General features: G+C 34.2%; 1 protein-coding gene across 1 annotated transcript; it reads left to right on the top strand.

Annotated features, from left to right (window-relative positions):
- The first annotated feature begins 2,118 nt into the window (after positions 1-2,118).
- LOC117110037 (coiled-coil domain-containing protein 157-like) lies at positions 2,119-11,681 on the top strand. The gene is made up of 13 exons (XM_033252603.1): positions 2,119-2,240; positions 2,715-2,857; positions 3,074-3,186; positions 3,890-4,070; positions 4,334-5,051; positions 5,530-5,720; positions 6,252-6,428; positions 7,231-7,402; positions 7,687-7,817; positions 8,374-8,462; positions 9,008-9,114; positions 9,869-10,003; positions 10,855-11,681. The coding sequence occupies exons 1-13, from the start codon at positions 2,177-2,179 to the stop codon at positions 11,028-11,030; spliced, it is 2,397 nt and encodes a 798-aa protein (XP_033108494.1). The 5' UTR covers positions 2,119-2,176; the 3' UTR covers positions 11,031-11,681.
- Positions 11,682-12,874: the final 1,193 nt, after the last annotated feature.

Raw genomic sequence — 12,874 nt, forward strand, 5'->3', positions numbered from 1 at the left:
GGGGGGTGGGCGGCGTTCCCTAGAATCCCCAGCGGGATGAAAAGAGTCAGTAGGATTTAAATTTATGTAGAGGTTCCGAAGTCTTTAATCAATCATATACCGGCGAGTGGTAGGACTATCATACTATTAATGTACTAGAAAATAATTTTTTTATTGAGTACATCCCAATTGTCTTTAGAAAGTGAAGCTTTCCAATTTGGTGGTTGGACGGGGGGATACGGGACTGCATGTATTTTATTCTTTGAATGTCCGGGGAAATGTGCTGGGTTTTTTTCCACTCAGTGATAAAACAGTCCATCCAGTTACCTTTCAAACGTCGGTTTTTCGAATTACGGCCACCCAACCATGTGATAAAGCAGTTCATTCACCTATCTTTCTAATGACGACTTTTCAAATGCCTAAAATTCATACGATCCCCTCCCCTCCCCCACCTTCTGTGTTCACCGAAGCGAAATCATCAAATGGAAAGCCATCGTCATCCATCATCACCATATTCTTGCTGCCATGGATGAATGGTTGGAGCCATTCCATCGATGTAAAGATGACACAATACAAAACGGTGAAAAAAATCTAATTCGATACCCGACAAAAATGAGAATTTATCAAAAATCTATAGATGATAACATGGATCGCGTATTATTACAAAGTGCGACAGCTCAGTTATTACAAAGTGCGACAGACTTTATTACAATGTGCGACGATTATTACAAAGCGCGACGCAACACACCACAACTGCAGGTGTTATTATATTTTATATATTAATCCTTAGATGGGCACCGCTACTGCAAGTGTTATATTTTACATAGTAATCCTTAGATTTTATTTATTTATTTTATTTCGAAAATCATCCAACAGCGGAAGCCAATTACAGGATGTCATACAGATTGGCACCGCTACTGCATTATGGGCACCACTACTGCAGGTGTTGTTATATTTTATACATTAATCCTTAGATGGGCACCGCTATTGCACTATGGGCACCGCTACCGCAGGTGGTGTTATATTTTATACATTAATCCTTTAGATGGGCACCGCTACTGCAGGTGTTGTTATATTTTATATATTAATCCTTAGATGGGCACGGCTACTGCATTATGGGCACCACTACTGCAGGTGTTGTTATATTTTATACATTAATCCTTAGATGGGCACCGCTATTGCACTATGGGCACCGCTACCGCAGGTGGTGTTATATTTTATACATTAATCCTTTAGATGGGTACCGCTATTGCAGGTGTTGTTATATTTTATATATTAATTCTTAAATTTATTTATTTATTATTTATTCTTTATGCTGTGGGCACTTTCAGTACTATTACACTGATTTTCAAAGTGGTACATTTTAAACTAACAAAAATATATACAATATAAAGAATTGTTTAACAAAAAATAAAAAATATAGGCACCACTACGGGTGTTGTTATATTTTATACATTAATCCTTAGATGGGCACCACTACTGCAGGTGTTATTACATTTTATATATTAATCCTTAGATGGGCACCGCTACTGCAGGTGTTATTATATTTTATATCGTTTGAATTTTAGCCATTCGAAAAGTCGTCATTAGAAAGATAGGTGAATGAACTGCTTTATCACTGCATGGTTGGGTGGTCGTAATTCGAAAAACCGACGTTTGAAAGGTAACTGGATGGACTATTTTATCACTGAGTGGACTGATTTTTCAGTGCATGGTTTGGTGTACAGAGTAGTTGTATGAATTGTAGTAATTTGAAAACTCGGCTTTTGAAAAGTAGCTAAATGAACTGATCACTGCATAGTTCGGTGTGCAGTACGAAAAACAAATGAATGAATTGGATTCACATTCAGTGGTTGGGCAAACGAATAAACGAAATGTTTTTTGTGTTGGATGAAGTTGTTTTAACTGAAAGACGTGAATAATAGAAAGTTCAGTACAGCTAGTTACCCGTATTTTGAAACTCGGGCGTTGCGGTGTATGGGTGTAATGTACACGATTTTAATTCTTTTTAATATTTGAATCAGATGCTCTACTTGGACTCTTTTTGGCTACGACAGTTTAATAATTTGTCATTATCAATACTAATTATCATTAATGAAATAATATTCAGTCAGAGGGATGATGTTGATATTAGGAACAGCGCCCCCAATATTATCATAACAAAACCTGATGGGGCGTGAAAAAGCTTTCTATTGCTATGCGATGTGATGCTGCTCATTGTACTCTCAAATACTGTACTTTTTTTTTCATAATTGATTTCGGTAAGTGTCAGTTTCATAGATATATTATTAAATTAGGTAGTAATATAACTATTCCCCCCCCCCCAAATCTGCGAGGCCTCCTAGTTAGGCTAGCAGGTAAGGCCTAGCTTAGGCCTAGGCATAGAGTTCCATAACTAGGCCTAGTATAAGGGTTTTAGGCCCTAGCTAGGTAGGATATGTAGGGCTTAGGCTAGTGAGTGGTGCAGTTTAGCTACCGTATGCTGGGCTCTGGTGGAGGTGATGGTGTTGCGTAGGCATAGACCGAGGCGAGTAATGTTTTCTTTCTTTCAAATTTGTACAGGTTTTTCCTATTTCGTAATCATAGTATTACTAATTGATTTTTATTCACGAAGTTTACTGTATATGCTAAGCTTAGCTAGGCCTATGTTATGGCATGCCATAAAGAATTTTTTCTGTTTATTCGGACAATCTTCTCTTTGTAATTATTGTATTGTATTATCCTCATTATCATAGAATTCAGTATGGCACATCTACTGGGTTCCAAATTCTGTTTGGAGAGTTTAGGTAACGATACCATGGATCTCCAAAGTGCTATCAATGATGTGTTTTCAAGGGTCGGTCCTGTTCGATATCCTTCGTGGAAGTTTCCTGACAAGGTAAATTCAAAATAGTGATGTCTTGTAACAGACAGGTCACAGTTTTATGTACTGTATTGTTTAGTTTCACTATTTTTCAAAGTATTTTTAATAAATAAAATGTGTTCTTGTAATATATTGTACTATGTTGTAATTAAATTCATATTTTCGATGTTGCAAAAGAAATTTCAGTGTTGTCTTGTTTAATAGATTGTCTTGTTTCCCAATTCCATACAGATCTCCAGTGACATTGATGTGTCTGAGCTTTTAGAGGAGTTTAAGTACACAGAAGATGATGAAGAACACAGCCAAGTGTCACATATTGTTTCATTTGAACTTGTGATTGATAGGTAATTAATAGAACCAATTAATCACTCAAAATTAATTAGTTCATGAAGTCTTAAGATAAGACTTGTTGATTAATATGATTATTGCTATAACAAAATCATAAACTTATTTATGTGTAATAATATGGTTTTTGAGGTAAAACCACTGGTTGATTGTCTCCGCAACGTTTCGGTGAGATTGCTCTGACCATCATCAAGAGAAATCATCAATGGTATACAAATAATGTATTGGTATACAAATAATGAATGTTTATGACTGCAATGGGAATAATATTTTTATGAGTTGAAAGATTGACTGTTCCATTCAGTGAGGGAAAGCCAAGTTGAATGGAACTGTCAATCTTTTAATGATGAAAACATTTATTCCATAGGGAGAATAAAAAAACATTCCTTATTTGTTTTTAAACAAAACTAAAATAGATCCTTGTCATTAGATTTTATGAATAAAAATAATGTGAGTCAAGTCTACATTTTTTTTTGAATGGATAGAAATGAAACGATTGTATTAGGTTGAAGAGTGCAATGGGACAAGTTCAAAAATGCATGGATGGAGCTATATTTTAGTGATGAGTGACGAAATGGTGTAAATAACCAATGTCACATGATACGAAATTCACCAATCAAATGACAAGAATCTATTTAGGTGTGTTATAATGAGCATTAATGTTATAGATTAGAATAACCTCTTTAATGATTCCTCCAATAGGATGGTTTTACTGTTACAAAGTTTCACACGATACATAGAACAGTTGCAGCAAATAATGCAGGGTAGACCGGTAACTCGTGGGGATGGTCTTGGCAGCCAAATGTCCATTGGACTAGTTGTTAGAAAGTTCTGGAATAAGATGGTCCAGCTATATTCTGCTGTACAGCAATGTCAATCAGAGGTCAGAATTTTAGAGGATCAAACTTTTTCATTTATTTCTCTTATTTCAATTCTCTATATTGAAATAATATTGAATATAAATTTGTATTTTATGGATGTTATTTTAATTGTGTTTAATTTAATATTGTTGTTTATATCTGTCATAGAGTTATGTTTGAGTGATTTAGTATCATTTTTATATATTTTTCATACACCAGTAAAGTAAATTGTGTTTGAGACATAGAAAACAACTTTCATTACCTTTTCTCATGATTTTTTTCTTAGAACAAGAGTAAAAGTCGGACTATTCACAAATTGGAATCAATAAATAAGGAGTTACAATTAAAGTCTGGCAATGGGCCAATAAGTCTTTCCGCTTCAACAGTTTTCCACCCTCAAAGCTCTGGAAAAGAACTGTTGAATAATTCTACAAAATCACCTATATCTATGGATACTCATAATGTTTCCTGTCAAACACTTGAGACAGCATTTGTACCTTGTGAAGCTTGTGCTAGAGTACAGGTGAGTTTGAAGGAAGTCAGTGAAATGATTGCCGGCGTGTGTGCTTCCCAAGGACTAACCAGTGCTCTTCGGAAGCACATGAAAGACGAGATTGATGACACTCTGACTGCTGCAGATATCGCTAGATGGTCAAACGAACAGAGCAAAGACTTGGAGAGGATCAACCTACACCTGGAGAACCTGATGAAGCAGATTGATCCACTGACAACAGAGCTTGGAGAGTCCAAAGATGAATGTTTACACTTGAAAGAGAGTCTGGCAAAAAATGAGAAAGACTTGAGAAAAGAAAAGGCTCAGAAGGAAGCACAATTGAAGACACATCTGGCAAAGTTGAAGGATGTTGAAAGAAAACATTCTTCAGTGCTCTCAGCAGTAGAGAAAAGTAATGAAGAGTTAAAAAGCTATAAGAGAACACTTGAAGCACAAATAACTGTTTTGAGAAATGAAGCGCAGGAACAAAAAGATACTGTGAAAAAATTAGGTAAGAGATAGATGTACTTTACATAGAATTTGCAAGGGGATATATTATAAGCTCTGGTAATGAAGACTACTTTACAAAGAAATTTGCATTAGGTAATAATCTCTAATAATAATAATAATAATAATCTCTTTGTTTAAAATTTATGTAGAAATTTGGAAGGATATTGTACCATATAAAATTTTGGGTTAAGTGAAAAATAATTTAAATCATCTTTCGCAGCTTATAAGTTGTGTTTTATTGAATGATTAACTCTAGTTATATGGTTTAGGGAGCACATCTTTGTTTCTTTATATAAACACTTCTTGTATTTTTAATGATTTGAACCCAGGACCCATGGTTCAGAGGTCAGTCACCTTAGACTCCAGGCTACTAATCTAAATGTTTTGGTGCATGTGATAACATAAAATAACTAATCTTACTATAAATGCAAAGCACATTGTATGATGGCAACACAATGATTGTTTTGAATTTCTCACAGAACAACTCAACACGGAACTCACGGATGACTTAGATGTGAATCGAGTTGCTAAGGGCAAGTTAGCGCAAGTTGAGAGCCAATTGGCTGACATCAACAAAGAGCTGGCAACCACCCAGGCAGAACTAGATGAAACAAGTAGGAACTTGAACAAAGAACAAGCTAAAAATAGAAGTATACACAAACATAGTCAGGTATGTTGGTACAGGCAACAATGTACTGTCGTGGATGTAAAGAGATGGTGATAATGTGAAAATCAATAAGACATTATAATGAAAAATATTCAACCACATTGATAGATTTTTATGATGTGAAGGTGTTGGTTTTGTGGATGGTAAGTATACATTTATAACAATAGGTCTTAATCTTAATTGTCACTTGTGTCAAGATGAACTTGCAGAAACCCTCACTTGGTTGGGCCTCATCAAATTAATATTTTGCATAATTTTAGGTGTGTTGTATGTGTAGGCTCAATGATTAAGTAAGGGGTGCTAACTCGCAAAATTAGGTGATAGGAGGTTATTTTTAACTACTTGAGCTTGATTTATTCGTTGAAACATTTTCAATATTAGGGGTGGTGGTACATGAGCTTCTTTTTTTGGGGTGGGGTTGCATTTGTGTAGCATATTAACATCAGTATTGTACAAATTTTACTGAAGTATATGTGAACATAATGAGTAAATTATTAACTAATCATACGATAATAATAACCTCTTACTTTTAAGGGTCTGCAAATAAAACATGATGCACTGCTACAGCGAGTGGATGAGCTAAATGAAGAGTGTGAAGAACTGAAGGAAAAAGTTGAAGATATGGAAGAAGGAAAAGAGAAAGCAATTGAAACACTGACATCCACCCAGGAAGAACTAAAACAATTAAAAGAAGAGTTGAAAAACGAGAAGGTAAACATGTCCTTTTTCCTTGTAACACCGAATCCAAATATTCAGGTCAGAAGGCTTACCAAACTGATAGAAAATCAAATCAGTGTGTGAGAATAGGGACACTGGCATACAGTGCATTAGAAACGCGTTGTGAATTGCGGTTCAGATCTGATATGAGTGCAGTTTAAGCATATATAACACAATTAAGTGCATTTATTTTAAAATATAAAGATGCAGTTTAAGCATATATCACAAATTAAGTGCATTTATTTTAAAATATAAAGATGCAGTTACCATCCAAATAGCCTGTAATTTTTAAAGTTATTTCTATAAATATACACAAATGAAACACACAAGTATCTGGATAGCCCATTAAATCAAAACTTGGCTGGCTCATATCTGATGATGAAGTATAATTAAAATTTATGGTACTTAAAATATTAAACATATAACATATTTGTTGCTAGTAAGCAAGGTGTCGGACAAAAATTAAATAAAATGTCTATATGTATGATTGACATTTTATTTCATTTATAGCCTATTAAAACTTGGCTGGCTCATATGTGATGATGACGTATAATTAAAATTAATGGTACTTAAAATATTAAACATAACATATTTAGACAAAAATTAAATAAAATGTCTATATGTGTGATTGACATTTTATTTCATTTATAGAATTTTTCAACTTTCAGCAAACATTTGACCATGCATCTGCAGTGGTCAAACAAAGTTTGATTAAACATCTGACAGACAACAATCTGATACCCAACATTTAGACTATGTTAATATATATATTTAGTGTGTTTGCTTCTGTTACTAGGATTTAGTTGCAAAAATAAATTCTGAGAAAGACTTTCTAATGAGTTCGATTCAGGACCTTCAGAAAATGATTATAACTCTTGAAGATCAGTTGCAAGAAACAGAGGAAAAAATGAGAATGATCTGCCAGTACTCGGACCAACCTACCGATCAGACAATCACCAAACCTAGAGGTGTGTTTGAAAGTGTATGATTAATAATACAGTATAGCAGTAACAAAAATCCTGTCAGCCTACAACCACACTTGGTAGTATTAATAATACTTTAAATTATTTCTGCAATTCAGCTTTGGCTACAACTGAATAATTTTATATATGTTTGATATTTTTTTTTTTACGAAATAAAGATATCTTCTATCAATATCTTCTGGCTTTCCTTGGCCCCTGTATCTCAATGTATTAAAAACAATGTTTCTGACATTTATTTGTTAACACTTTTATTTCATATACTTTTTAAGACTCTGAAGACATGTCTAAGCAAATGCAGGCTAACAGTGTACGAATTGAGGTGCTGGAAGAGACTAACAACATGCTGAGAGAGAACATTAGTAAACTGATGCAAGGAGGACAGCACCTACACACACACAAGGTAATACATACAATACAGTTGATATTTCATTAGTTATTACCGTTGTTTCTCTAGTATAAACTGCCTTAGAATTTGTTTTTGCATATAATTTTCATGCAAAATGTTCAACTGTGTATAAGAACTGCTTCTGATTTATTTTTAAAGTTTGAAATGGAAATGAGGAAGAAATTGCATTGAAATTTAGCATTGTTATGCTACCTATATCCCTGCCTAGGCATTATCAAGAGGCCTTGATACATTAAAAAAAAAAAAACTTTTCCTGTCACTTAATGAATATACTTATTTATGTATTAATTAAGTTTTGTATATTCAAAAAAATCACATTCAATAGTTAAAACATTATATGTAACTTGACCGCTGATCAGATAAAATATTGTTATAAATCTTTCAATGTATGTTTGCTCATAATCAAATATCTTACATGGATGGATGGTTCACCCTCATTAGTTATGGTTCAAATTTTAAAATTGTAAAAATCAGTTGTAATTCTTGAACTCACATAAATTTGATCTAGTCTCATAATTTTCTGATGAATAATTCATGTTTTTAAACCTAGAGGGCGCCATCAGGGCCAGCAATTCCTCTATGGCAGCAGTCGGGTGGAAGCACCAGAAAGCCAGAGGACAATCAACTGTACACCTACAAGTGAGTATAGTATAGGGTTGAATACAATGTGTCCATCCACTATTTATGCGTGCAGACAATATCCGCCCATTACCAGGGGTTTCAAGTTGAAAAAGCCCCTTGGGGGTGGGGGTCTGGTTCAATAAGCTCTTAACGCACCATATTGTATTTTGCCTTGTTGGGTGACACTATTGGCACTCTTAAAGGAAAAATTAACCATATAGTAGTAAAAATATGCAAAATATTTATAATTTGCAGGGGATGTTTTGCTTGAGGATTTTGTTTTGTTTACCAGAGAGCAAAAAACTGTTGATTTTTGGGAGACTTGCAACCCCTGCATGTTATTGTTTATGAAGTTTTTAGATATTAACAATCTGTTTATTAAACAATCACAAACATCAGTGAAGTATATGGTACACTGGTAATCAGTGTGTTTCTAGATGCCAATAAAATGCAAATTTATGCATACAATGGGAGAAAGGCTTAAAGGAGAAACAATTTACATATTGGGCTGAGGCCTCATTTTCTGCTCATCTTGTCAAATGAAGTTTTCTCTGATCTTTCAGAAGTCCTCCTGTTGATACGTATGGCCGAAATAGTGGTGATGCTGATCATCCAATATCTAACATGTTCCCCAGACCACCATCACGAGGAGGAGCAAGACAAACGTCAGGTAAATTATCTACATCATAATTATTATCACCACTGATTGTCAAAAGTTTAAAATCATCTTGAATGGTGTCATTATCATTATCATCATTACCATAATTATTATCATCGTCATTATCTTTATTATCATCATCATCATAATCCTTTGTATTGTCATCATCCTTATTATTATCAAGATCACCATCACTATCTTGATCATCCTAATTATCTTCATCACTATCTTGATCATCCTAATATATCTTAGTACCAACTTCATAATTATTATCATCATTAGTATTTTTATTATCCTTATTTTTATTTTTTGTTCTATTCAATAAAAAAATAAGAAAGTTGGTTTAGCGCTTTCTATCTCGTTGTAGTGCTTTTCATTATTGCCCTAAAAATCGTACACAATGTGTAAATCCCCTTCCCTGTGATATTCTAGTTTCCCCCCCTTCCCTGGGGTATTCTAGTTCCCCCTTCCCTGGGGATATTCTAGTTTCCCCCATCCATGGGGTATTCTAGTCATACATAGATATTAACATGGACCAAATGCATTCAACATAGAATATTCCCATCCTACTAGGTAGTAAATTATACTGTTGTATAACTCTAGAGAAATGCTCACCCTAGGTAAGGTGTTTTCCCAATACACAAGTGAATAACATGCGCGGGTTGTGAAACCATTGACCTTACAGTTGAGATCCTGTGCCGAACCCTCCTACTCGTACTACTATACTTTTAATTTAGGAAGTTAATTGTTTATTTTATTTTGACAGCTGAAAAGAAAAGAACCTCAATAAGTAGTGCACAGATTGAGAAGGTGACGAGTTCAGGGAATGCAAGTCTAGGAGCTTACATGAAACTAAAAGTATCTGGTAACATCAAATCAGCTGAAGATTCAACAAAGCATGGTAAATATAGCTTACAAGTCACTTGCATATCACATCCTAGAGCATGTTTTTCACAAGGCGAAATTATTTACAGGCATCAGTTCATGCGCATGCGCCTTCTCATTTCTATTGGCCAAACCTTCTATTAGACGAATTCTCTGTTCCTTGAGTTTTTCGCTTTCTGAGCTAGCTCTGATTGGCTTGAAAGTTTAATTTACTGATGTTGCTGAAGCGAAAAACTCTGATAGAAATGTGAATGTGCATGACACTGACACTTGATTCACGCGAAAAAATTCAACTTGTGGAAAACAGCTGGCTTCAGGACAACATGAGGCACACAAGCTACCAGTGACATTTGAAAATCATAGTCAGTCAGTCGGTTGAAAAAAGAAAATGTTAGGGTTCATTAACAACCATCGTTTAACCCATGCATTTTGGTTGGTAAAATGGTAAAGACAGGCTAAAACCCGGCTATGGTATCAAATTAATTAATTTAAGCCTAAGGATGATTGGTACAGTTTGCCCTCCAATTCTAGCTTTGTTAAAAGATTGAAGATTCTTATTTGGTTCTTTGAAAAAGTGGTCTCGAATTAGAGGGGTCTTGGAATTAGTGAGGTTGATTGGAGGGTGCACTGTGTAAGTATCTTGGGCTCCTTTTTAAAATAAGAAGAACCTACCCTACATTTTCAAAATAGTTATTGGTCAGGCTTGGGAAATGCAGTTTTTTTGTATGAATATCACCAACTAAAGTTCTTATGTTTCTGATGGAGGAGTACCCTGTACTGAATACCTCCCAGCTCATTATTTGATTCTACTTGTTATTATTCTAACAATCATTTTTTAAAATTGTTTATTTTTTGTTGTCCATACAGCAGAAAAAACTCCAGGCAAAGCAAAAATCGGATGGAAGACACCAGCTCCTAGCCAACAATCAAAACAAGAACTGTCCTCTGAATATATTTCCTCACCTATGTACGTGTGCCGGGTCTGTGATAGGATGTACACGACTGAGCAAGATTTGGAGATACATAAATCCTATTGCTTTTGATGAAAAATATGATTAGTAATTAACAAATTGGGTAAATTCATCCACCTCCCTCTTCCGTCACATGTTAGGGAGTTTCATATCCGGCTGGTATTATGTAAGGAAACATGGAATACGAGCGCAGATGGAATTTATCGTTTCATTATGATTTAAAACTTGGATTCTAATTTTATAACTGAAATTAGTAAAAATAAATGATTCAGTAAGTATTTATAAAGTACTAAAATCGTATCCACTGCTAGTGTACAGTGGCTCTTTGACATTTGCTCAGAGCAACTTGTTTTGATTAGTATTATTATAGTTTATATTGATATTTGTTTATTATTATTCTTATGTATTGACAAGTTGGTTGTTAAAATTAGGTTTCTTTTAAGGCTAACTAAATGAAAAGGTGTAATAGAGAGTTATATAGGATTAGTGCCGCACAGGGGAAGGACTGATCTGTATGTTTTAAATTTCTATTATAGTTTATGATCTGGGTTTTTTATATTAAATAGAATAATTGCAATAGATATTATGATGATCATAAAGCAATTTTATTATAGCAAATATTTTATAAAAGCTGAAATACAGTGGACAATTGTAGGGCTGTAATTACATTGCAAACCATCATACAGATGCTTAGTAGATTGTCAATAAAGTTTATTTGTCATATGTTTTCTTTTTTCTGACTGGACTATGTTGTGCGGCATCTGGAAAAATATCAGACCCATGATGTAATGACGAACGATTATTTAATAATTTAAATAATATTATATGTATATTATATACCTTGCATTTTATTAACTATATGCACAATAATAATGAGTGGAGATTAGCTTAGTGTTTAAGATGCTTGCCTTCTAATCCCTGGGTCCTGGTTGAGTTCCTCTGATAATAGTTGTTCTTATGACTAAAATCTCCACTCCACTCCGTAAAACCTCACAAAGAGACTTATAGTATTGTATCATCCATGCTGTATTTACAGGTATTTATTTTTTTATTCTTTATACTGTGTTACCTCGTCAGTAAAATATTATTTATGTATTTTATTTATTTAGGCACACAACACATATATTAATGATTGTCAATAGCGAATATATCACTGTCAAACGTATAGGTGACCATCCCTTTCACAAGACAATACACACGATGCTTTACAAAAACTATAAATAAATTTATATTTACTAAATCTCAAAATAAGGTTTTGGCTGTGAGAAAAAATCCTGCAACACTGACAGGAATTGAACCAGGACTCTGGCAAGCATCTTAACCACCAAGCTATTCAAATCAACTTAGCCAACAAGCTATTCAACTCTACTCTCCCTGAGAGTCCATTACACTTAAAACATTAAAATCCCACAGACCCTACCAGTGGAATAATCACCAAAAAACGACTTGGTGAAAAATAGCCAACATTTTAGAATAATAATGCAAAGGGTATAGCACATGGTTTTCTTCGAAATTGTACGATTTTTCAAACCCTGTCTTTTCCGGTTTTGTGTTCTGTGGTACCTTACAAACCATATAAATGTGATCTGTGGCACCTACGGACCAAACCACTGAAAAAAGAACTGCCATTTTTCGATTGCTTTGTGATCTCTGGCACATACGGATCGTTCAAATGTGTTTTGTAGCACCTACAAACCCTACGAATGGAAGAATCTGCAGAAAAACTATTACTTGGTGAAAAATGGCTCAATATTGGAAAAAAGCAAACGGTATAGTATAGCACACAATTTTTGTCGAAATTGGACGATTTTTAAACTTGATATTTAACGGTTGTTTTGTGATCTCTGGCACCTACTGAGTACGAATGCACATATTGTCAGTAAAGTATAATTAACATGTTTTTTCTGCCTGGACTA

Source organism: Anneissia japonica, unplaced genomic scaffold (assembly GCF_011630105.1).
Source record: "Anneissia japonica isolate Jap-2015-1 unplaced genomic scaffold, ASM1163010v1 scaffold287799_len804019_cov200, whole genome shotgun sequence".
Lineage (NCBI taxonomy): Eukaryota > Metazoa > Echinodermata > Crinoidea > Comatulida > Comatulidae > Anneissia > Anneissia japonica.

Bases quoted from the DNA above. Each gene is read 5' to 3' on its own strand.
- LOC117110037 (XM_033252603.1), top strand. From the start codon at position 2,177: ATGCGATGTGATGCTGCTCATTGTACTCTCAAATACTGTACTTTTTTT. The intron at 4,071-4,333 runs GTCAGAATTTTA...TTTTTTTCTTAG, and splicing joins TACAGCAATGTCAATCAGAG to AACAAGAGTAAAAGTCGGAC. The intron at 5,052-5,529 runs GTAAGAGATAGA...AATTTCTCACAG, and splicing joins AGATACTGTGAAAAAATTAG to AACAACTCAACACGGAACTC.